Below are 26,196 nucleotides of genomic sequence, written 5' to 3'. Positions count from 1 at the left end.
ACCACGGTTAGATATGGTATGATCCGGTTGATCATTTGATATGCTTCATTATATATATATATATATATATATATATATATATATATATATATATATATATATATATATATATATATATATATATATATATATTGAATTCTAAAAATAGATGAGTTGGGTTCGGCCCATTCAACTCGGCCTATTTGATTCAGCCCATTAATTCGGCCCATATGATAAGGCCCGATGTGATATATGAGGCCCGTTGTTGAGGCCCACCTTGATATATATGAGGCCCATGTGATGCGGCCCATTTGATGTATTTGAGGCCCATGGGTTGAGGCCCAATGAGATGTATATAAGGTCCATTGCAATGTGTGATTCCAGTACCATAGTTTGTGTAATGATGTTTATGACGAACCATGCCTGAGAGCAACGATGTTTGATGTCTACATTTAAGTATTATGTTGGTTAAATGTCCGCATTGTAACTCTCCATAGGGTCCATTGATAGGCCCATGCTTGTTGTGTGTAGGTCATCTAGGCCCATCTTCATTGTGAGGATAGTTCATCACCTTATAACATGCTTAATATAACTCCATGATTCATGCCCATACGCATCATCTGCATGCTTGATATGAGGAGTGACTGATCATAGCATATGTCATTAGACAGATTATTCATGAGACTCACGGATAGGAGTTACCCACAGGAGCGCGTGGTACACGCAAGATTGCTGCATAACTGGACGATGTGACTCATGCATCTCGCATATGTGTGACATGATCATTGTACGCCCTAGCGACATCAGGGCCGTGGTCTCCACAGGCACATCGTGGATGGCCAGATTGGATACTGAAAATATTGGCTCTAGCATTGTGGGAACATAAGATGTCCTTGGGTGAAAATTTCAGAACATTTTTGGTACCAGGAGATGCTCCAACGTCTCCACCGAGTGGATACACGAGCGCCCTAGTGCCGAATATCAGTAGGCCGCGTTTCCCACTGTGTCGTGGTCTGTTGGAAGGGGGTGTGGCCTTATCCGCCCGAGTGAGGTGGTTGTAAGTTAGGATGAGTTTAACCAGCTCACAAATGAGTCCGCTATCGACGAGCAGGGTAGGCATTGGCAGACTACTGGTCAGGCGGATAGTGTGGTCTCTTCCACTCGTTGGGCTGCGCGATTAGGGAGGCGGCAGTCAGTGTGGAGTGTACTAGACTCCAGTGATATCCCAAAGGGGAACTATACTGATATATGTACTTGATGAGGACTGACATGCTTGTATTGCATCTCGCATATGACATTCGACTACGTAGGCCTCACATCGCATGGCCTTGGTATGGCCGATAGCATTTCATGCCTTGCATCGCATAGCCTTGGTACGACTGATAGTATTCATGAACTTACCGGCATATTTTCACATTACTCTGATACTGCATACTTGGCACTTGCTTTACTCACACACTTACACCACCCTCTAAGCTTTTGTAAGCTTATGCACGACCGTTGCGTGCAGGTGACGTTGGATTGCAGCAGCGCTGAGGCAGGAGCGCGCATCAGATTATTTTGGAGCCTTTTGATCACCTTGTATTTCTCTTTCCTCATTGTACTTAAAATTTTTGATATAGTGGATATGTGGTGATGTTGTTTTGTGACTTGGTTATGCTTGTGGTTATGCTCCATTAAAAAAAAATTTCATACTGAAAATCCTCCTTGTATGATCCAAGGATCAGAATCTGGCGTATGAGTGCCGAGAGCCGAGAATGGGGCACTACGGACGTTGCCAGCGCTGTATTCGGTGATCAGAAATTTTGTGAGCCCGTTTTCCGAGTTTGGGGCGTAACAATCCATCTTGTTCCTTCTGCAATTTTGAGATTCTTCAATGCTCGATTCTCATAAATGAATAGAGTATTTTCTAAGATTACAGGATCATTGCGAGCGAGCAGGTTCAAATACATGACTTGATAGGAAGTCCATCCAACATGTGAAGAATAATATCACTGTCATTCACAAGTACAGTGCAGGTAGTAAGTTTATTGGCTAAGATTTTAATCTTTTGGAGACGTGCATGAAGGATGTACATTTTTTTTCATAGTTTTGAGTTGTTTCTTGAGTTGTAAGAGATGACGACTCAAAAGCAATACATATTGTTGTTTGAGATCATCCCAAATGACTTTGGAAGTTGGTAATCCAAAAATGTATGGAAAGATTATGAGAGAGTTGACTTAATTCATGTGAGGAGATTCTCATCTTGAATAGTTAATTCCGCATGCTATGGATTGATAGTGGTGGAGAGATTGCTATCAACATCTTGTAGAAACTTAGAGGACATATTATATTCCATTGTTAAAACACAATAAGTTGTGATCTCATTGAAATTTTAAATTTTAAATTAGGGTGAGGATGTTACAACCATTTTAACTATTTTCTTTGAAATTTTAAATTTTAAATTTTAATCTATATAAAATTTTGAATTATTACAAAATATTTATATCGGCTGCTATAACACTAACATTAGTAATGACGGGAAGAAGGAATACAAGTAGTTAGTTTATGGCGGTGGAATTTCTCTGTGTGACTGTTGTAGTGTAAGATTAACTCATGGGTTGAAAGTGGGGCAGTCGTCCCATCAACATCAACACCATTAATATAAAGCAACACATGTCCAGTGACGTAGAGCACGTCACGGACAGTTTCATGGCCAAGATGGACCAAAAAAGGCCCGATCGGAGACGAAGATGATCCGGACCATCAAAACTTAAAATTGACGCATCTCACAAACCGGAATGAGCTATCACACGTATCATATATGATTTTGGGGTAGGACAAGCTAGTTTAGCCACCCAACCTTGCTATGCTGGTTGAGCACGCCGAATTTGTGAAATACCATCAGATCGACCGTCAAATTCCTATTTTAATTTCGTTTTTACTATTTATAGTTAGTTTTAGTTTGATTATAACTCTTCATCTGTTGGGCTTTAGGAGTTGTGCCCAACATTAAAAGTGCTTAGAATAATTAGAAGAACAGCATGGTAAAGGCATATAAGATATTTATTATTTTTGGCCGAAAACCATGCGCACTAGTAGGAATCATGACTGTCTATAAATAGTAAAACAGTAAGTTTACTATTTATAGTAAGTCGCGATTTCTAGGAGTTTTGGTTGTAGTTTAAATCTGAAACTTCTTCCATGGCTTAGTATCCCTATTTAAAGGGGTGTAAACTCGTTAATTCATTCACAATCAATTTATGAATTTTCTAGAATATTATTTCTATTTTCTTGCTTTTTTCCTCGTGGATTCGAGCAGTTTCGGTGAGGAGTTCAAAGAAGCTTCGTGGATTCGAAGTAGTTATCCTTGAGGAAGATGGTGATTGACCTCATCACGTTAATCCCCATGTCAACCAGGGACACGTTTCTCTAATCCTGACCATCAATCCATGCATTCTTCATGTGAAGCACCGTGGAGATTTAGTCACGACAGTGTAGCCATCCACCTATGGGCCCGCCTGAATGTTCTGTCTAAAAAATAAAAATAAAGTAATGATGGCTGCGTACATGCACGTAGCTCTCATGCACTCTCGCAACCTGTAAGATAAATCTTTCAAGTAGCAGTGACTAAGGACCTTTGAAAAAACGAGTAAGGATATTTTAGAAATTACAATGCATAAATCAGCAACATACTAGTTCTTTTTCTCATATCACTACTACAATGCTAAGCAAACAATATAAGGCTGGCCTAGCTAAGACTAGCTTACACGTAAAAAGAGAAAAAAGAAGAAAAAAAAAACTTCACGAGGCCCCATCACATCTACACCATTGATATTTTGTAACACATGTCCACACCATCAGGCAGACCTTTGTCTAATCCTGACCATCAATCCATTCTTCATGTGAAGAATGAGGGAGATCTTAGGCTCTACAGGGTGGCCATCCACCACTTCGACATGGAAGTTATAGAGCACGGCAGCAGCAACAGTCTTCATTTGTGTGAATGCAATTTCCTTACCCAAACAAGCCCGTGGCCCTGCATTGAATGCCATGAACTTGTAGGATGGCTCATATTTGAATGTCCCTCGCTCGGAAATCCACCTCTCGGGCTTGAATTCTAAGCAATCTTCACCCCATATTCCTTCCATCCTTCCCATAGAATACAAGCAAAACAGAATCTTTGTACTCGGTCGAACCATCTCGCCACTGGGAAGAACTTCTTGCTGGAGAACGCCTGCTTGTTCGAATGGAATGGGTGGAAACAGCCGTAGAGATTCACACAAGGAAGCATGTAGATATACCAGCCTGTTGAGCTCTTCAGTGTCGAACACTGCAGGTTTTCTTGCATCCCCTCCTTGTGTAGTGATGGAATTTTCCCTCAGTTCATCTAAGATCTTGCTTTCGACTCTTGGGTTCTTTGAAATTAGCCAGAAAAACTATGTGAGACAGGGAGTCATGGTTTCTTTCCCAGCGACAAGGAGATTCAACGCATTGTCTCTGAGGAACTTAAAGGATTTCGAGATTCCTATTTCATCTTCGAATCGATAATTGATGTAAAATGCTAATAAATCACATGATTCGTGCATGTCTTTCTCTTTAGTTTGCATTTTGGATTCACGCACTTCTTCCATTCGCTTTGAAATATGTTCGTTGATGAAACAGTCGATTGTTTTCAAAGCTTCGGCCAATTTCTTCTCTTCCCCAATCATCAGCCGCCTTAGCAACATCCACCAGCTCACTGGCACGGCATGCCGGAACAACAGTACCTCCATCAAATCATCCTTAGCATTTGAGAAGGGCACTATTGGATAGCTCAAGGAAAGAGAGCCAGGATCGGCACCGAAAACCAAGATGCATGTGCTGTCTAACATGAACCTTTGTAACACATCTTGAAGATCGACGGCTTTGCCCTGTTGGGCTTTGTGTTCAAGAACAGGCATTAGTCCATTCTCTACCTTTTCGCGGCTCATCTTCGCCACGAATCGGCGGAATTCCACACTACTAAAGAGAGTGTGATGCATCTTCCTTTGAAATCGCCACACATCCAACTCGGAATTGATGATCCCATCTCCGAAAACATCGAAGATTTTCAAGAAATCATCCCCCCTTGGGAAGTTGGAGGAGCGGGTGACCATAATGTGTTTCACATTAGCTGGATCACATGTCATTAAGATCTCCATGTGGGCGAACCATGGCCCATGGAAGAGGAATGTGGACCCGCATTCCCGGAGACCTTGAGTGACCCACTCGTGCAATCTATGGGCGTTGAAAATGAACGAAGGAAGCATTCCAACAAGGGGCCAGTTCACAGGAATAACACTATTCTTGCTATAAATGAAGAAGAAACATGCAAAGGCTACTAATAGGATTTCTGGGTAGCGGGTGACCATAATGTGTTTCACATTAGCTGGATCACATGTCATTAAGAACTTCCTGCGGGCGAGCCATGGCCCATGGAAGATGAATGTGGACCCGCATTCCCTGAGACCTTGAGTGACCCACTCGTGCAATCTATGGGAGTTGAGGATGATGGAAGGAAGCATTCCATGTAATGCCCTGAAAATCGGGGGTCGAGCATAACTCAGCTCCCGAGTTTCAAAACATCACTTATGCAACATATTTAATGATGGATGTATGTTATCTGTATGAGTGCATAAAACATGGAATAAATTAAGCCAAACTGCAAACATAATCCATGGATAAGTGAAAGACGCAAGCGGAAGACTTGAAGAAATATGTGTACATGTGCAAGTCCCTGAAATATGTATACATGCCAGGTCATAATAACAAGTGTTGTTTTTACAATATATATATCAAAATGACATCATCTATTACAATTACAAAAAAAAAAACCCAGAATCCCCGCATATCAGGACATGGCTCACATGAACCCGCCTGAGAACTGCATAAAAGAAAACGCATCCTCATCATCCTCATACTCCTGCTCTGCCTTAGGGTCGCATCATCATCTACATCTAAGACAGAGTCTGGTTGGTGTTGAAACACCGTCCCAGAATGTGGGAGTGAGTGATCAACTCAGTGGAGCTATACAATAAAAGTTAATATGTTATTAAAACAATCAAGCAGTAATGATAAGGCAATAAAATCAAACACGTCCTAACTACTCTTGTTAATGCAAGGATGTATGTAGGAATGATGCATGCCCTCGCCTGCACTCCCTCAGCGTCTTCATCTTACGGTACGCATGACAACCTCCCGCAGTGCCAACAACTCCTACACACATGCAATGCGGTGCATGAACATGATTACCAAGTTGTTATTAGTCCTTTTCATATAGCAGGATTGGGAAGCTAAGGTTCCTTCCTCATATCACTTTCCAAACAGTGATCCATTATAGGGTCGTCAGTCCTAGACAATCTCATACGATCATATGATTTCAGGTCGCTGCAAAGGGCTCGTCACCAATCAATGCATGCCTATCATACCTTAGTTACTACCCTAAGGCTCGTCGCCTCAATGCAGTAGCAAGGTATGCTCGAGGTCACTACAAAGGGCTCGTCACCAATCAATGTAGGCCGACAGCACGAATATAGTGTCCCATACCACCATAATCGGCTCACGAGTCTGGTGTGCTCATTGGTTACTATGGGGAGGCTCGTCACCCCAGTGTAGGCCGACAGCTCGACCACAGTGTCCCATACCACCATGTCCGGCTCATGAGTGTTAGCGGATCAAGGTACAATGGTTAACGGAATTGCATTGGTAAGTTTGGTACCCTAGATTCAAGCAATAGCGTTCATATATGGTGTACATCCACCGCGACAATCGAGTTACTTGACGAACTCGACTAGCACGAGCGCATGTTAAGCTGAACGACATAGAGTGCGAAAACACTCCATGTAGCCAAACCACTGCCGACAACCCTAGTACGACTCGGGTTCGTTAAACACTGCTTACGTGGCGAAAATGACCTCGGCCATGAACTCAAGGTTTGTTACCAATTTCTTGAACTATTCCATAGTCCTAAACATCTTCAATTATAACAGATATTCTTACTAACAATTTAGAACCGTAATGGAACAACCATGCTAATCATACAGTATGTGAGCATTTGAAGAATATCAACTTAACATGAATTACACATAAGTAGTGCTTGAAGTTAAACAACAAAGAATGTAAATGGCATGTAGGAAATCATACACACCAATAGGATAGTTGAGAATCTCTTCTCAACGCCCATAATAGGTTAATATATTACACACTTAACCATTCAGACATTTCTACAAACACTTAGACTACATAGTCCAACATACATGATGTATGCTGGTGATAACACACATTTGGACAATTCCTTTCGCCAAGGAGTTGACACACATAAAACTAGCACAAGTTCACGACAATTAATCATGACAAACACATGTTCATATTTTATACATATACGATACTACCTACATATACATAAAATACACAAATCTCAATATAACTCATATATATCAGGAATGCAAAATAAACATCACAGTTGACATGTGAAATTACATCCACAACAATAATAAACCATTACCCAACATTGAAAGCCTTGAAAACCATAACCTATACGAATATAGTCCGCACCTTAAACCAGAAAAAGCGCACAGATCTGATTCAGACGATAAGTTTTCGTCAACGGCGACTAGAAAACCTAAGGCATGAATAGAAAAGTGCTACATCAACACTTAGACAAGTCTAAGCTCTAAAACAGACTAGGGTTTGATTAACTTACCTAAGGATGAACTTAAAATCGCTGGAATAACGATTTAAAAGGTGGTTTAGGTATGCAGAATAGTAAGAAAGCATCTCAAGATGATTCACCAACTTCTCTCTCACTTTCTCTCTCTCTCTTAGCTAGGGTTAGAAAATTCGTATGGAATAGAGAGTGAGGGTTTTAAGGTCTTTATATGGGCCTAAAATAGATGAAAATAGCCCCAGGGCCAAGGTATACTTAGGTTATAACCAAATCAGGTCTATTTCGATCCAATGGAGCACTTCTGGTGGTTCTTTCTCCACGTGCGGTCGGACTTAAGCTCACTGACCATGGATCCAGGTCAGGCTGAGTTTTCGTGCCGATCGGATTTATAAATCAGCTGTGGCGGACCACTCTCAATTCAACGGTCAGCGAAACTCGATCAGGTCCACAAGCACTAGGACATGCTTGGGCCATCTTCCCTGATCCGAGGGTGAAATTGGGTCAGAATCCAACGGTCAGAAAGCTTAGAATCGGCGTGCAAGCGACACGACTCAGATTTCATAAATTATATTTAATTTCTCAGCTTTCTCACACTCTTTACTCCGGACTCAAGCAAATCAACCCAGGACATCATCTGGTCTTGATTTTTGAGGTGATGGTCAAGCCTAACAAGATGACCAAAATTGTCTAAGATCGACGCTATCGGACTTTCGACGCGCGGTCCAGGTCTGATGTAAAGTTTCTCAGTACTCCCGAGAGCAACTGGACTTAGTGTTGAATCCTAGATTTCGGGGTAACATAGCGTTAACGATTCTACAGGTTTTGAGTCCTGCAGATCAAAGTTAAAGTGATTGATACTAATTTCACAAGCAATTGAGTTTAACGCTAATTAACCCACACATAACTTCTAAGGAATTCGAGGTGGTACTCAAGTCTTTGCACGAAATTTTTCGGGTCATTACAATCTACCCCCCTTAAAGAAAAATTTCATCCTCGAAATTCGTACCTTCTCATACTCCTTAAGGATCTGAGGGTAGTTCTTTCTGACCTCAGCTTCAGTCTCCCAAGTAGCCTCTTCTTCACTATGATGCGTCCAAAGTACTTTCACAAGAGGGATGACCTTGCTACGCAATACCTGCTTCTTCCTGTCTAGGATACATGTCGGTCGCAGTACATATGTGGCATCCGCGCTCAACTACACCTACTCCCAACTGATAATATGCGAAGGATCAAGAACGTACTTCTTCAGCATAGACACATGAAATACGTTATGCACGCCTGCAAGTGGTGTGGGCAAAGCAAGGCGGTATGCTACCACTCCCACTCGATCCAGTATTTGAAATGGACCAATAAATCTCGGTGTGAGCTTTCCCTTCTTACCGAACCGCAAAACTCCCTTCATAGGGAAAACCTTAAGAAATACATGGTCTCCAACCTCAAACTCAAGCGGTTGCCGCCTCGTATGAGCATAACTCTTCTGCCCGCTCTGGGCTGTCAGAAGTCGACGTCGAATAATGTCAACTTTCTCTGAACTCGCCTGTACCAACTTTGGGCCAATCAAACTGCGCTCACCAACTTCTGCCCAGCAATGCGGTGCTCTACACGGGCGACTATACAATGCCTCGTAGGGTGCCATGCCGATACTCGCCTGGAAGCTATTGTTATACGTGAACTCTGCATAAGGGAGACAATCATCCCAACTGTCCTTGAAATTCAAAACACAAGCTCGCAACATGTCTTCCAGAATCTAATTCACACGTTCCGTCTACCCGTCTGTCTGCGGATGAAACGCGGTGCTGAACTTTAATTTCACACCCATCGCTTCCTGGATACGAGTCCAGAAGATAGATGTGAATCGCGGGTCTCTGTCGGACACAATCTCCAAGGGAACTCCGTGCAGACGTACAATCTCCTTGATGTACAACCTAGCCAACTCGTCTACAGAATTTGTGACTCTGATCGGTAAGAAATGAGCCGACTTCGTCAATCGGTCGACGATTACCCAAATAGAGTCATATCCCTTCTTCGTTCTTAGCAACTCTGAAATAAAATCCATAGAGATGAAGTCCCACTTCTATTCTTCTATGGGCATGGGTTGAAGCAGTCCAGAAAGTGGGCGATGCTCTGCCTTGACCTGCTGGCACGTGAGACAACGAGATACAAACTCAGTAATGTGAACCTTCATGTCGTCTCACCAATAAGATCTTCTCATATGTTGATACATCTTCGTGCTACTTGGATGCATCGCAAGCTTAGAATTATGGGCTGACTCGAGAACCTCCCGTCTCAAGTCAGGAATGTCTGGGACACATAGCCAGCCACGATATCGTAGGCCCCCATCTGAACCAACACTCCACTCGGAGTCCTTATCTGTACCAACCCGCTCTCTCATCTTCACCAATAGCTCATCATCTGCCTGAGCTGCAATGATCCTCTCGTCAATGAGGGGTTGTACTCGAATGTGTGCGATAACCTCATACGGCTCTTCCACCATAAGTTTCTGCTCAAAGTTTCGCACAAATTCTATCATGTCCCATTCTGCTATCATTAGCGGAGCCGTAAACTCTATAGCCTTCTTGCGACTCAACGCGTCTGCCACAAGGTTTGCCTTGCCCGGATGGTAAGAAACATCGAACTTAAAATCTTTTAATGTTTCCATCCATTGGCGTTGCCTCATATTCAAGTCACGCTATGTGAAGATATACTTAAGGTTCTTGTGTTCGCAAAAGAGCTCGAACTCCTCTCCGTAGAGATAATGTCTCCAGAGCTTTAATGCGAAAATGACAGCTGCCAACTCCAAGTCATGTGTAGGGTAATTCTCTTCGTGTTTCCTCAGCTGTCTCGAAGCATATGCAATCACCCTGTCCTTCTGCATAAGGACACAACCCAGACCAATGCGAGAGGCATCAGTATATATCGTATACTTAACCTCTTGCTCTGGCAATATTAGCACAGGGGCAGACGTCAACTTATCCTTCAGCTCCTGAAAATCCATCTCCGCCTTTTTATTCCAAGCAAACTTCAAATCTTTCCGTGTCAACTGAGACAACAGTCTAGCTATCTTCGAGAAGTCTCGTATAAAGCGTCGATAATAGCTTGCTAGACGCAGAAAGCTCCTCACCTCAGTAACTGAACCAGGCTGCTTCCAGTCCTGAACCGCAGCTATCTTAGCAAGATCGATAGCTATCCCTTCCTTAGACACCACATGTCCTAGGAACTTGACTTCCTCTTTCCAGAAATCGCATTTCTTGAACTATGCAAAAAGCTGATTCTTCCTAAGAGTATCCAAGACCGCTCTTAAGTGCTCCTCGTACTCTTCCCGACTCGCAGAGTATATCAAAATGTCATCGATAAAAATAATGACAAATCGGAACAAAAATGGCTGAAACACCCAGTTCAACAGATCCATGAATACGGCTGGTGCGTTCGTAAGACCGAACGACATCACAAGGAACTCATAATGGCCGAAACTAGTCCTAAATGCGGTCTCCTGCACGTCCTCATTCTTGACACGCAACTGATGATACCCTAACTGCAGATCAACCTTCAAACAGTACCGTGCCCCCTTCAACTGATCAAATAGATCATCGATCCTGGGCAAGGGGTACTTATTCTTCGCAGTCACCTGATTTAACTTGTGATAATCTATACATAATGTCACGCCCCAAACCCAGAAATCGGATTCGCAGGAATCCCGATTACTGAATCCGGTGCCGACAGCCTCCGTAGTACCCCATTCTCGAGTCCTAGCGTCCATATGCCAGATTCCGATCCTGGGATCCTACAAGGAGGTTTTTTTTTTTTTTGTATATACATTTAACTCGTAATAAGCATAACCACAAGATTACCCAATTGACAAAGGCAACATCATCATCACATATCCACTAATATAATCATTTGAGTACAATGCTGAAAGGGAAAATACATATATCGAAATCAAAGCTCCAGAATACAACTGCACGCTCCAAGCTCAACGCTGCTGCAACCTAATAACACCTGCACGCATCTATCGTGCATAAGCTTATAGAAAGCTTAGGAGGTGGTGTAAGTGTGTGCACAAGGTAAGTGCCAAGTACTCAATACAATGTCATTATCATACAAACTGGAAGTACTGGTAATCCATAAATCGTACAATATCGGAATAAGCAAAGATACTAGCAAGATCATGAATTATCTGAGTAAGCAGAAATACTGACACGAGCAGGAATTATCAGAGTAAACGGAAATACTGACAAGATCATAGATCATACGATAACAGAGTAAGCGGAAATACGAGCAAGTCCATGAGCCAATCAATATCAAAATACGTAATATATACCAGCCACGCAAACGAGGAGTCATAAAGAGCCAAATATCAAATGTCGAGAATGCAATGGGGTATATAATTCCTTATGTGTTCACAAATACGTCAGCCATATCTAGACCATATAAATGCAGAAGCACAGTAACCCAAGATGTCGTATGCCGCGGATGTAATGCAATATGCGGTGCGAATGGAATGACCATGCTGGAGTGTGAAGTCGGGATGGTAGTACGTAGTATCGCAGGCTATGGGGTCTATCACAAGGGACTTCTATCCAAACCAGTCCCATACCTAAATTTGGATAGTCAGACTCAATGTGGTAAACTCCTGATCTCAGGTTAGTCGCGCGCCCCAACCGAAATCCTGGCCATTGCGAAGGCACACGTAATAACTAGTTGCATACCACCAACCCGAGTAGATAGTGAATGAATGAATGCATGAATGAGTATGCAACTCCTGCTCACTAAATCCACATATCAATACAGTTCATCTCTGGGATCATCACCGGGGTTTAGTACACTCCAAATGATACCGCCGCTCTCCCAGCCGCACAGTCCAAGTGAGAGTAAGAAACCTTGCTATCCGCCTGGCCAATAGTCTGCCAATACCTATCCGATATGTCGATAGCAGAGCCATTCACGAGCTAGTCAAACTCAGCCTAGTAATACCCCCACCCTCGGGCAGGTAAGGCCACACCCCCTCCCAACCGACCACGACACAGTGGGAGACGCGACCTCCTGGTATTCGGCACTCGGGCGCTCATGTATCCACTCAGTCTCGACGTTGGGGCGTCTTCTGGCCACGGAGGTTTAGGGATTTTCACCTAGGGACATCTATGGCGCCCGTATGCTAGAACCAAACATTTTTGGTGTCTCATTTGGCCATCCACGATATGCCTGTGGAGGCTATGGCCCTGATGTCGTTAGGGCGTACAGTAATCATAATGCGAGATGCATAAGTCATACAATCCAGTCATGCATCAGTCCTGCACATACCGTGTGCTCATGTGAGATAACCTCCACCTACCAGGGAGTCTCATAACAACATGCTCAATGACATATGCAATGATCAACCGCATCTCATAACAAACATGCAGATGATGCATATGGGCATGTATCATGATGCTATGCTGTCACATACTCATAATCGGTATCAATATCCGGCATCGATAATCGACCTCGACCATGTGGACACTTAACCAACATTGCCCCCAAGGAATGGCCTACATAGAGTCAAACATATAATGGGCCTACGGCCTCACACAAGGGCCTAATATACAACACAATGAGTCTTACTCAAAGGCCACATATACACAACAGGTGGACCCTGCTCATGGGTCTAATACATATCACAATGGGCCTTGCCCATGGGCCATGAATACATCACAATGGGCCTTGCCCATAGGCCTCAAACACAGGACATGTGGGCCCTACACATGGGTCTTGAATTCATTAAATGGACCATGCATCATAGGCTTAATACATATCACAATGGCCCTCAACTACGGGTCACATATACATCATGCAGTCTCGACAATCGGCCATGGCAATCGAATTCGATACTCGAATCGGCCTCGACAATCGGAATCGGCCAATACAATCGATCTCGACAAATCAACACCGATAATCTACATCGATAATTAACACCACAATCAGCTTCGATAATCAACACCGACGACCGGTCACATAGACAAGATTGGGTCCATAGATGAACATATGATCAATCATAATATAAAGATCACCCTCGACCATGGTTTTATCAAATCGGTAGCATGGAGCCATCCGTCCATGGTAAATGGGGCCCACTTATTTGGGTTAACCCACTAAGAGAATGATGAGAATGGGCCCGATAAGGCCTAAAGAAGGGTCACAATGTGGACATCCAACCATCACTGCCTAGCAATGTGGACATTTAACCAACATTGCTCCCAAGGAGTGGTCCACATAGAGTCAAACATAAGATGGGCCCAAATATCCAACAAGTGGGCCTCAAATAGTCATCACAGTGGGCCTTACACATACAGCACGTGGACCTACACATCACGGTTGGTCGATACATTGGGCCGCACGCCACACCAATGGGCCTCAATTCAACAAGTGGGCCGCATCAATGAGCCGAAATACATCTCAATGGGCCTCATCACAAGAGTAGGAATATTTCACAATGGCCTCACTAAATGGGTCGGAAACACATCTCAATGGGCCACGACGTATGGGCCGAGTATATATCACAATGGGCCACGACCCATGGGCCGCAACCCGTGGGCCTCAAATACAAGTGGGCCACATTAATGGGGCCCATATATAAACCTCAGGTGGGCCCTGCTCATGGGCTTCAAATACATAATATGTGGGCCCTACCCATGGGTCTTATACGCTTCAAATGGGTCACGCGTCATGGGCCCAATACATGTCACAATAGGCCTTGCATCAATGGGCCGCACTAATGGGCCTCGTACACATCAAGTGGGTTGTATCAAATAGGCAGCACTAATGGGCCTCGACCCTTGAGCCCTGATATATATCATAATGGGGTGCCTACCCTGGATGGCATGGATAAAAATACATCAAAGTGGGCCTGACAAATGGGCCACAACATACATCAAAGTAGGCCTCATAATATGGTCATACATACATCAAATGGGCCACACCAATGGGCCCCATATATATCAAATGGGCCACACTCAAATATAAGTGGTGATAATGATTTTCACTACTAAAATTTTCAAGGCCCGCCATAACATTTATTTCCCATCTAATCTAATCATAAGGTCTCAAGATTTCAAAGATAGCCGTTCAATCCTCACCGTGCACTATGGTCCACTTGATAAATAAATCTGTATTATTTTCATCCTAAACCTTAAAATCATTTTTTTCAAAAAATGGTTGGACGGTTGGATGAAACACATGCATCGTGGTGCGTCCCATTGGGATGGAAGGCATAGATAAGTCACATATCCCGCTATGGAGGTCCACAATTGTGGACACAACACATGCATAAATGGGTCTTAAGTAAGACCCACCAAAATGTTTATTTTCCACCCATCCTAGGGCCCAACATACTGTCCATCCAAACTGGGGCCAACATGATGTTTATTTTCCATCCAAACTAATCTGGTGATAGGGTCACATGGGCCTAGGGCCCGCTATAATATTTATTTGCATCCAACCTAGGCCACTGTAATATTTATTTGCATTCAACCTGGGCCACTGTAATATTTATTTGCATCCAACCTGTTAATAAGGTCATATAGACCTGGGGCCCACTACAATATTTATTTATTTATTTATTATTATTATTATTATTATTATTTTAACCTGTTGATAGGGTCACACGACATTGGACCCACTACAACATTTACTCGCATCCAATCTGTTGATAAAGTCACATGGGCCAAGGGCCCACCGCAATGTTTACTTGCCATACAACCTCTTTATAAAGTCACGTGGACTAAGCCACTGTAATATTTATTTGTCCACCAAACTTTTGGTACGATTATGTGATCTTGGGGTCCACCATGATGTAGTTCACAAATCCAACCCATTCATTGTGTGTGTCCCACCAATTTAAGGGTCCAAACAGAGTTTCAGGTGGATCCAAGCTGCATGTGGACCCCAACAGTTGATTCCATGTGGCTTGACATACCACCGCATGAAAGATGATGGTGTGGGCCATACGAGAACGTTTTATAACTGATTTTTAGAACCAACGTATCAAATAAAGGGACCTATCAAATGAATGGCGTGGATGTAGAACATACATCATGGTAGGGTCCACCATTGGGGCCAATGGGATCCTCCCTACTTAACGTTGGACGTCCAGAGAGTCTGGACGTCAATGTACATGCATGCATATATATTTATATATATTTTTTTAATCCTAGGTGGGACCCACATTAACCAGATCTACTCCGTCCATTATATCTGTCCCATAAAGTTAGGGGTCCAAACCAAGTTTCAATCACATCCAAAACTCAAGGAGGCCCCACCAGATGATTTTATATTTTTAGGCATGTTATCACATGATTTTAGATGGTATGGCCCACCTGAGTTCCGTATACAGCTTTTTGGGATGAACGGCTGGTCCATGGGGACCCATCAAATGCACGGTTTCGATGTTCAAAATGCATCACGTGGGGCCCACGGCTGGAGCCGTCAAGTCCAGCCAGGCCGTCCGCCCGCCCATGCAGTCTTCTGACAGCAGCAGCGTTGCTGCCTTATGATTTTTTTTTTTTTTTCTCTAAATCCAATTTTTCTAGGGAATTTCTTAGGTGGGGCTCTCATCAGGAAAATCCATCCTGACCATTGCATCTCACGGCTCAATATTGACCAAACAAGACCAATATTGAGTATTTTTCAATCAGCATGTAGAATCGTTGGGTGAGTTTTCAACGGTAAAGATTTCCATTTCCTACAGTATGGCCCGCTTGATTGTCAGATTAGCCTCATCTTTTGGCTCAACGCCTAAAATGAGATGAGAAGTGAAATGGGCGGCGTGGATTTTATACATACATCAAGGTGGGGCCTGCATGAGCAGCCCACCTCCAAATACTATTCTTCTTCCTCTCCTTTGCTTATTAGTACACCACCATTTCAGTGCACGCACACCACTTTAGCCACTCTCTGTCCAGCGTCCCTTGGACGTTGGACAGCATAGGTATAACACAATCATCATAGTGGGTCCTACGTGTAGGTGGTCCACGTGTCACCAAGGTGGGTCCCACATGAACGTGGCCCACCATATTTAAATCAACTTGATATTTGTGTGTTTCCATCACTATAAAGTAGGGTCCACATGACTTGTACGGTTGGGATAAAACATACCTCAAGATGGGATTCATCCAAGTGGGCCACACATCACAAAAAAAATGAGAGGAAAAGAAAGGAGCACCCACCTCGAAATCTCTTCTTCCTTCTTCCGCCAATGCATGATAGAGCCCCAAAGAAACAATTTCAATGGCGGAGATGATCATTGGATGGTGGAGATGGGAGATAGGGAGGTGGGCCACACTAGCTCTCTCATGGGAGCCATGGACGTGGGTTGCTCCATGGAGGGATTGCTTGGAATGGAGAGAAGTGAAAGAGAGAAATGATGTAAGGGAGTGATGGGAGAGAGGGATGGTGAGGTAATGGGAATTAATGAGTTGACTTATGGGGAAAAGGGAAGGTAAGGTGGTATGGTAGGGTGATGTCACCCCTAGGGTGACATCATAGTAATTAATGTTTTTAGGGAAGTACAACAATAGGGATAGGTGGGTCCCACAATCAAGCGATCAACGGCATAGATAATGCACGGGCCGGATCTTATAATCTGAGCATCGTATTGACGCACAAGACGCATCGTCGGAACCGCGGCGACGGCACGGTCAAAATGACATAGGTCTCATTTTGAGTCGGCTCGGGTTTACAGGATGTGACTCAAGAGCATGCGCCAATGCTATCTACTTGTCCCGGGTCGCCGAAACTCGACTAGAGGGAACCGTAGAAGTTTATGGAATGGTACAGGCTAGGTTACGGGTCTTACACATAATCGTAAGGAACCATCCTTCTTCTTAACAAACAGGACAGGTGCTCCCCAAGAAGACACACTAGGCCGAATAAAACCTAGATTCAACAAGTCATCTATCTGCTTTTTTAATTCCTCCATTTCACTCGGAGGCATATGATAGGTAGGTAAAGAAATGAGTGTCACACTAGGCATGAGATCGATAGTAAAATTAATCTCGCGCTGAGGGGGTAATCCAGGAATCGACTCAAACACATCTTCAAAATCCCGAACTACCGGCGTACTTTCAAGCATCGAACCAGCAATACTCTCCAACAGAGAAGTATAATAACCAAAACGGAAAGGATAATTGACCTGAACAGGGAAAGTAAATGTCTCTCCCTCAGGTCCATGGATTGTCACCAGCCTAGCTTCACAATCAATCTCTGCTCGCATCTTCGTGAGCCAATCCATACCCAAAATGACATCGTAATGGTATAAAGGTGCAACAAACAGGTCAACTAGGATTGATCTGCTCCCAAGATCAATCAAACAACCCATACACCTCTTGGTCATATCAGAGGATATCCCTGTAGCGGTAGTGAGCGTCACACCCTTCATAAAAATAGTGCCCAAACTCAGGCGCTTAACTGCCACATACGATATAAGAGAGGCAGTGGACCCTGTATCCACCAACAAAGAAACGATAATACCTTGAATGTGAGCTGTAACCTCGAAAGATCTCGGTACCAAGTCAGCCACAGGCGCTTCAGCTGTAAGCGCGTGAACTCGAGCCTGCTGTGAACGATTCGGCAGTGGAACCATGGGCCGCTAAGATGGCCTGAAGCGAGGTACAGGAGGTCTGAAGGATGGATGAGCTGGCACTGAATGAAGGGGTGGAGGAGATATGACCTGCGACATTGGATGGCTGATCCTCTGCGGTGGAGTAAATCCACCGTCCCGCATTCGCGTAAAGCAATTACGATCCGAATGCCCAATCTTCCCACAATACGAATAGTGCAAGTCAGAACGCATCGGCTGAGCGAGCGGCCCTACACGCCTCGAAGGAGAATCTGCCCGCGGCCTCTTACCGAGAAATGGTACGCTCGAAAAGTTGGGTCGCGATCTGGGAACCATATGTGCTCGCATACGGGACGACCTGTCCCCGTCCTGCTCAGCTCGCAGAGACATGCTCACCAACTCAGCATAAGAAGATATGCTAGCATAACACATCTTTGATCGGATCTCAGGCCTCAACCCCTCAGAAAAATGCCGCATGCGCATCGGCTGATCACCCAGGAGCAAAGGAGCATAGCGACCCAGCTCAGTAAACCGGTTCTCATACTCAGTCACCGACATCCCTCCCTGACGGAGGCGAAGGAACTCACTCTCCTTCTCGTGTCGATACGTAACCGGAAAATACTTCTCATGGAAGCGTGCTCCAAACGCCTACCACGTCCACTCATACCCTTCCGCAACTGTGTGGAGAACACTGTCCCACCATAAACTGGCCTCCTTCTCAAACATAAAGGAGGCAAGCTCAACATGCTCAGCCTCAGAACAGTGCAGCGGCCTCAGCATCTTAGAGATACGGTAAATCCAATACTCGGCCTCCTCGGGTCTATGAGAACCCGCAAATGTGGGAGGTCGTAAGCGCTGGAATCGTTCAAATGTGCCGCTCGTACTAGCGCTCCCAGATGGGTGCATAGGTGAAGCAGGTAGAGTTGCCCCCATCGACTGAGCAAAGATGCTAGCCATGAAAGATAAAAACTGCTGCTGCTGCTGCTGCTGGTGCTTCTGCTGCTGAATCTACTACTGCTGCATCAACAGTATCATCTGCTCAAACCTATTAGGAGGCAAAGAGGATGAAGATACATAAGGGGTCGACGCAGATGCACGGTTCGGCTCAAGAACCGAAGGCGTGAGTGGTGTAGCCATGGGTGGTATCACAGGAGTCGGCCCAGCAGCGGGGCCAGTAGCTGGCTGAGAGTCCAGCCCAGTACCAAAAGGAGACGAGCCCGACTGTGGATCTGTCTGGCTATCGCCTAAGGGAGAAACCCCGGCAAGCGACTCGACCAAAGAGAGATGGGCCGAAGTCTTCGAACCCTTAGGAGGCATACTCTACATTCAACAGAGGATGCAACCTGTGAGATTCAACATCCACATAATCCACCCGTATAGTATTTACATCACAACACAAGGAAAACAACATGCATTTCATTTAACAAAATTGTAGCAATACAAGAAGTGTAGCATTACATGGATCGCGACAGAGAAAGCATGTGAGCTAAAACATCTACAACTTCAAACAACAAACAACTTCCAAACTACTACGCCAACAACGGCTACACACAAAAACAAACAACAAACAGAGCAAAGGATGACTACAACTGCAACTACTCGTCAGAATCAGGAGATGGAGGAGGGGCACCCTTATCCTGCAGACAACACAGGATAGACTTCAGAGTTCGAAACATCTTTTTAAACTTATGCTTCACGAAACCTCGAAGATCCATAATATCCTGGCGTAGAACAGCCTGACCCTCCTCAAGCCGAGCGATACAGGCATCCCTGGCAGCCTGATCTGCGCTCTACTATGGTGCCACGGGAGGAGAACTCTCACTCGTGTCCTGAGCCTCTACCTCTTCCTCGTCCTGCTCTTCTTCTTTTTCTATCTCTGCTCCGCCTTCGCCATAACTCTCTTCCTCAGCGCTCTCTGTCTCATCCTCACTTTCTTCAGATGAGGCTTGTCGTTGACGAGGCCCAATGTCCATCTGCTTAAGGGTTGTCTCATTAATGTATCGAACAGGTATCGGCTTTTCGGCCCTAAGCCTATTGCCAAACTCATGTGCAAGCTTACAGTTAAGTCGGCCAAATGGGAGCGATTTGGTCCTCCTATTCGAACGAGCGATAAGGATAATCTGACGCAAGATGTACGTTGGCACACATAGCTTCTCTTCTTGCCCCACCTGATACAGAAAATCTACCATCAGGCGCGTACACTCGCTGTGGTTGCTCTACCTTGAATAAACATTGAATGTGCACATGTGGTGAAGCAAGCGGAAGTCGTCCGTCATGTTGGTAGCTAAAAGGTTCTGTTCGGCTGTTATTCGACCAGACGACCACACAAGAACTGCATGCGGCGATCCCTCTCACGCGCACTACTCAAATTCTTCTCACTCGCATGAACCTCACCAAGCGACACGTTCAGGAGTCGGGATATCAAAGCAACATAATCGTGGCCTCTTGATCTCTTCCACAAGGGATCTTGAACTGCAAAGGCTCCAGCGAAGGTTCCCGAATGTGGGCATAGAAAGCTCGGACAATATCCACATTAGCGCGGTATTCACCCTCTAACAGGGGACACCAACCGGCCCCTTCCAGGCGCTCCAATAAGAGAAATTTACTAAATAGCCGCGGATCTACGTGAGCTTCAAAAAGGACCCTACGGCCTTCATACACTCTATGAGATAGCTCCGCCAATAGAGTTCTTCCAACAGGATCTTGAGGATTAAGGTCCCGCTTCGTCTGAAACTCTCGCGTGGCGGTCGTGCTCGCAGCGGCACCTCTCGGCCTCCGTGCATGGGTTGGACGGCTAGGCCCGGCTTCATCAACGGGCGCTCTCTTCTCCCCATAAAAGAGAGAATGGTCGAGATGAAAAATATGGCCGTAACAAACTCAAATAGGGCCATGGAAAAGGAGAGAAAAGAGGAAAATGGAAAAAGTAATGAGGCCTCCATGAATTTGAGACCCAAAGGAAGGATTTGGGTGCTCAAATGGAAAGGAAAGAGAGAGAAAACAGCAATGGAGATAGGTTTTAAGATGGGTAGGATGGGTGTGCATGAAAATGGAAGAAGAAAGGATTTGGGGAGGGCTTTTTGTGGGATTTTGAGAGAAATTTCAAGAAAAGGGAAGCTTGGAGGGTGAATTTGTGAAGGAATAAGGGTTTAGAAAGCTTTAAAATCGTGTAACCCTGGATAAGTGGGCCACACTAGATCCCACATGCGTCAGCCCGAGCCGGCCCGCCCAGCCTGGCCCACTGGGCGGCGAGGGCTCGCCGAACCGGCGAGGTCATCACCGGTCTTTGGACATTCCGGCGATGACTTGCCGTTTGGGCAAGGTCCTCCTGGCCCCTATGCTTCAAAATGATGTGGGTTCCCCCCTGGGTCCCCTTGGAATTGCCCCGATTGGGCCCTTAGTCCGATTCGACGCATATCGGGCCACTAGGAATAGAATCTAATAGACTCGAGTTTACAGACATTTTAATGGCTGAGATGGGATGATACACCATCTAAACTCGTCAATGAACGGTCTAGAAGAGATTTTGGGTAGCTGTGTGTGATCAGGAGTAAGCACAGACTCGATCTCGGCGATTGTTTTCAGTAAACTTTCGCCGATAGGAGCAACGGGAAAACATACACGAATTCTAAAATAAGCTCGCACCCTCCTACACTAAGGTGGCGACAGCGTGCGTTGTGTGACCATAACCCAGGTCCGGTTTAATCCAAATCATTCTCTGATACCAACTTGTAACGCCCTGAAAATCGGGGGTCGAGCATAACTCAGCTCCCGAGTTTCAAAACATCACTTATGCAACATATTTAATGATGGATGTATGTTATCTGTATGAGTGCATAAAACATGGAATAGATTAAGCCAAACTGCAAACATAATCAAGGGATAAGTGAAAGACGCAAGCGGAAGACTTGAAGAAATATATGTGTATATGTGCAAGTCCCTGAAATATGTATACATGCCAGGTCATAATAACAAGTGTTGTTTTCACAATATATGTATCAAATGACATCATCTATTACAATTACAAAAAAAAAACCCAGAATCCCTGCATATCAGGACATGACTCACATGAACCTGCCTGAGAACTGCATAAAAGAAAACGCGTCCTCATCATCCTCATACTCCTGCTCTACCTTAGGGGTCGCGTCATCATCTACATCTAAGACAGAGTCTGGTTGATGTTGAAACACCGTCCCATAATGTGGGAGTGAGTGATCAACTCAGTGGAACTATATAGTAAAAGTTAATATGTTATCAAAACAATCAAGCAGTAATGATAAGGCAATAAAATCAAACACGTCATAACTACTCTTGTTAATGCAAGGATGTATATAGGAATGATGCATGCCCTCGCATGCACTCCCTCAGCGTCTTCATCTTACGGTATGCATGACAACCTCCCGCAGTGCCAACAACTCCTACGCATATGCAATGCGGTGCATGAACATGATTACCAAGTTGTTATTAGTCCTTTTCATACAGCATGATTGGAAAGCTAAGGTACCTTCCTCATATCACTTTCCAAACAGTGATGCATTCTAGGGTCGTCAGTCCTAGACAATCTTATACGATCATATGATTTCAGGTCGCTGCAAAGGGCTCGTCACCAATCAATGCATGCCTATCATACCTTAGTTACTACCCTAAGGCTCGCCAGCTCAATGCCGTAGCAAGGTATGCTCGAGGTCACTACAAAGGGCTCGTCACCAATCGCCGACAGCACGAATATAGTGTCCCATACCACCATATCGGGTCACGAGTCTGATGTGCTCACTGGTCACTACGGGGAGGTTCGTCACCCCAGCGTAGGCCAACAGCTCGACCACAGTGTCCCATACCACCATGTCCGGCTCATGAGTGTTAGCGGATCAAGGTACAATGGTTAACGGAATTGCATTGGTAAGTTTGGTACCCTAGATTCAAGTAATAGCGTTCATACATGGTGTACATCCACTGGGACAATCAGGTTACTTGACGAACTCGGCTAGCACGAGCGCACGTTGAGCTGAACGATATAGAGTGCGGAAATACTCCGTGTGGCCAAACCACTGCTGACAACCCTAGTATGACTCGGGTTCGTCAAACACGTCTTGTGTGACGAAAACGACCTCGGCCATGAATTCAAGGTTTGTTACCGATTTCCTGAACTATTCCATAGTCCTAAACATCTTCAATTATAACAGATATTCATACTAACAATTTAGAACCGTAATGGAACAACCATGCTAATCATACAGTATGTGAGCATTTGAAGAATATCAACTTAACATGAATTACACATAAGTAGTGCTTGAAGTTAAACAACAAAGAATGTAAATGGCATGTAGGAAATCATACACACCAATAAGATAGTTGAGAATCTCTTCTCAACGCCCATAATAGGTTAATATATTACACACTTAACCATTCATACATTTCTACAAACACTTAGACTACATAGTCCAACATTCATGATATATGTTGGTGATAACACACATTTGGACAATTCCTTTCGCCAAGGAGTTGACACACATACAACTAGCACAAGTACACGACAATTAATCATGGCAAACACATGTTCATATTTTATATGTATACGATACTACCTACATATACATAAAATACACAAATCTCAATATAACGCATATATATCAGGAATGCAAAATAAACATCACAGTTGGCATGTGAAATTACATCCACAACAATTATAAACCATTACCCAACATTGAAAGCCTTGAAAACCATAACCTATACGAATATAGTCCGCACCTTAAACCAGAAAAAGCGCACAGATCTGATTCAGACAATAAGTTTTCATCAACGGCGACTAGAAAATCTAAGGCATGAATAGAAAAGAGCTACATCAACACTTAGACAAGTCTAAGCTCTAAAACAGACTAGGGTTTGATTAACTTACCCAAGGATGAACTTAGAATCGCCAGAATAACGATTCAAAAGTGATGGTTTATGTATGCACAATAGCAAGAAAGCATCTCAAGATGATTCACCAACTTCTCTCTCACTTTCTCTCTCTCTCTTAGCTAGGGTTAGAAAATTCGTATGGAATAGAGAGTGAGGGTTTTAAGGTCTTTATATAGGCCTAAAATAGATGAAAATAGCCCCAGGGCTAAGGTATACTTAGGTTATAACCAAATCGGGTCTATTTCGATCCAATGAAGCACTTCTGGTGGTCCTTTCTCCACGTGCGGTTGGACTTAAGCTCACTGACCATGGATATAGGTCAGGCTGAGTTTTCGTGCCGATCGGATTTATAGATCAGCCGTGGCGGACCACTCTCAATTCAACGATCATCGAAACTCGATCAGGTCCACAAGCACTAGGACATGCTTGGGCCATCTTCCCTAATCTGAGGGTGAAATTGGGTTAGAATCCAACGGTCAGAAAGCTTAGAATCGGCGCGCAAGCGACACGACTCAGATTTCATAAATTATATTTAATTTCTCAGCTTTCTCACACTCTTTGCTGCGGACTCAAGCAAATCAACCTAGGACATCATCTGGTCTTGATTTTTGAGGTGATGGTCAAGCCCAACAAGATGACCAAAATTGTCTAAGATCGACGCTATTGGACTTTCGACGCGCTGTCCAGGTCCGATATAAAGTTTCCCAGTACTCCCGAGAGCAACTGGATTTAGCGTTGAATCCTAGATTTCGGAGTAACATAGCGTTAACGATTCTACAGGTTTTAAGTCCTACAGATCAAAGTTAAAGTGATTGATACTAATTTCACAAGCAATTGACTTTAACGCTAATTAACCCACACATAACTTCTAAGGAATTCGAGGTGGTACTCAAGTCTTTGCACGAAATTTTCCAGGTCATTACATTCCAACAAGGGGCCAGTTCACAGGAATAACACTATTCTTGCTATAAATGAAGAAGAAACATGCAAAGGCTAATAACAGGATTTCTGGGTAGCTTCGTAGGATGCACCACAAGTTCATTAGCCATGCACCCATTGTTGCTCAACAAATTATCAGAAAAGAAGGAAAGGATGAAAGAAGAAAATGAGAAAGCAAAAGAAATATGACTAAAATGAAGATGGAATATTTAATATTGATTTGCACCACCACCAAAGGCAGCCATCAACAGGTAAGAAAAGGAGCTAGCTTACCACTTGCTCTGATATCATGAAACTTAAAGTTTGACATATAAAAGGCTAGCTTTGAGAGAATGAATACAACAAAAGGCTTGACTCCGTTAATATAGATATTAAAAGTGCAAGAGTACTGACATGACATATCACAAGTAGTAGTTCTCTGTAAGCGGATTGGCTGGGGCAGCATACAACACCCACCTGGCTATGTGTTGACGTCACTAAGTTATGTGGGTCCCATATTAAAAGTGCAAGAGTACTGACATGACATATCACAAGTAGTAGTTCTCTGTAAGCGGATTGGCTGGGGCAGCATACAACACCCACCTGGCTATGTGTTGAAGTCACTAAGTTATGTGGGTCCCATCATGAGGTATGAGTTATATCCAAACCTTCCATCCACTTGGCAAGCTTATCATAAGGCTTGAGTTGAAAAATAAAACAAATCCAAAGTAGATATAATAAATACATCATTGTGAGGCCCATGTAACTTTCATCTCCTTTGAACTGGTTGTACAACTCCGAGCTGGAAGAGTGCGTACCCACACCAGCCCGGTCGGTGGTGTGTGGTACGCCAGCCAATCCTCTTTCCCTGTGTTCAGGGGAAGCATATTAGCTGGTGTACCACACATACAGAACTGCATGGTGTGTTGGGGTCACCAAGTTCCATAAGATCCATCATGACATATTTGGTATATCCAAACTGTCCCTCCATTTGGTGAGCTCGTCCCAAGGCTTCGTACTAAAAATAAGACAGATACAAAGATCAAGTAATCCACACTACAAAAATAAGTGAGGGATTGAACATCTACCATTGAAATCCTTTCAAGGTCATGTAAGTTTTGGATCAATTTTTTTTTTTTTTTACACA

General features: G+C 44.0%; 1 protein-coding gene across 1 annotated transcript; it reads right to left on the bottom strand.

Annotated features, from left to right (window-relative positions):
- Window positions 1-3,640: 3,640 nt before the first annotated feature.
- On the bottom strand, window positions 3,641-25,359 carry LOC131219505 (noroxomaritidine synthase-like). The gene is made up of 2 exons (XM_058214676.1): window positions 25,061-25,359; window positions 3,641-5,508 (listed from the first exon to the last, which is right to left on the bottom strand). Exons 1-2 carry the CDS (start codon window positions 25,186-25,188, stop codon window positions 4,398-4,400), a joined length of 1,239 nt encoding a protein of 412 aa, XP_058070659.1. The 5' UTR covers window positions 25,189-25,359; the 3' UTR covers window positions 3,641-4,397.
- Between the last annotated feature and the right edge of the window lie 837 nt (window positions 25,360-26,196).

Source organism: Magnolia sinica, chromosome 11, assembly GCF_029962835.1.
Source record: "Magnolia sinica isolate HGM2019 chromosome 11, MsV1, whole genome shotgun sequence".
In the NCBI taxonomy this organism is placed as follows: Eukaryota; Viridiplantae; Streptophyta; class Magnoliopsida; order Magnoliales; family Magnoliaceae; genus Magnolia; species Magnolia sinica.
This window is presented reverse-complemented; position numbering and strand designations above follow the sequence as displayed.

Excerpts from the sequence above, each read along its gene's own strand:
- LOC131219505 (XM_058214676.1), bottom strand. The coding sequence starts at position 25,188 with ATGGGTGCATGGCTAATGAACTTGTGGTGCATCCTACGAAGCTACCCA. Across the intron at positions 5,509-25,060 it reads CCTGTGAACTGGCCCCTTGT|TGGAATGCTTCCTTCCATCA; the intron begins TGGAATGTAATG and ends CAGGGCATTACA.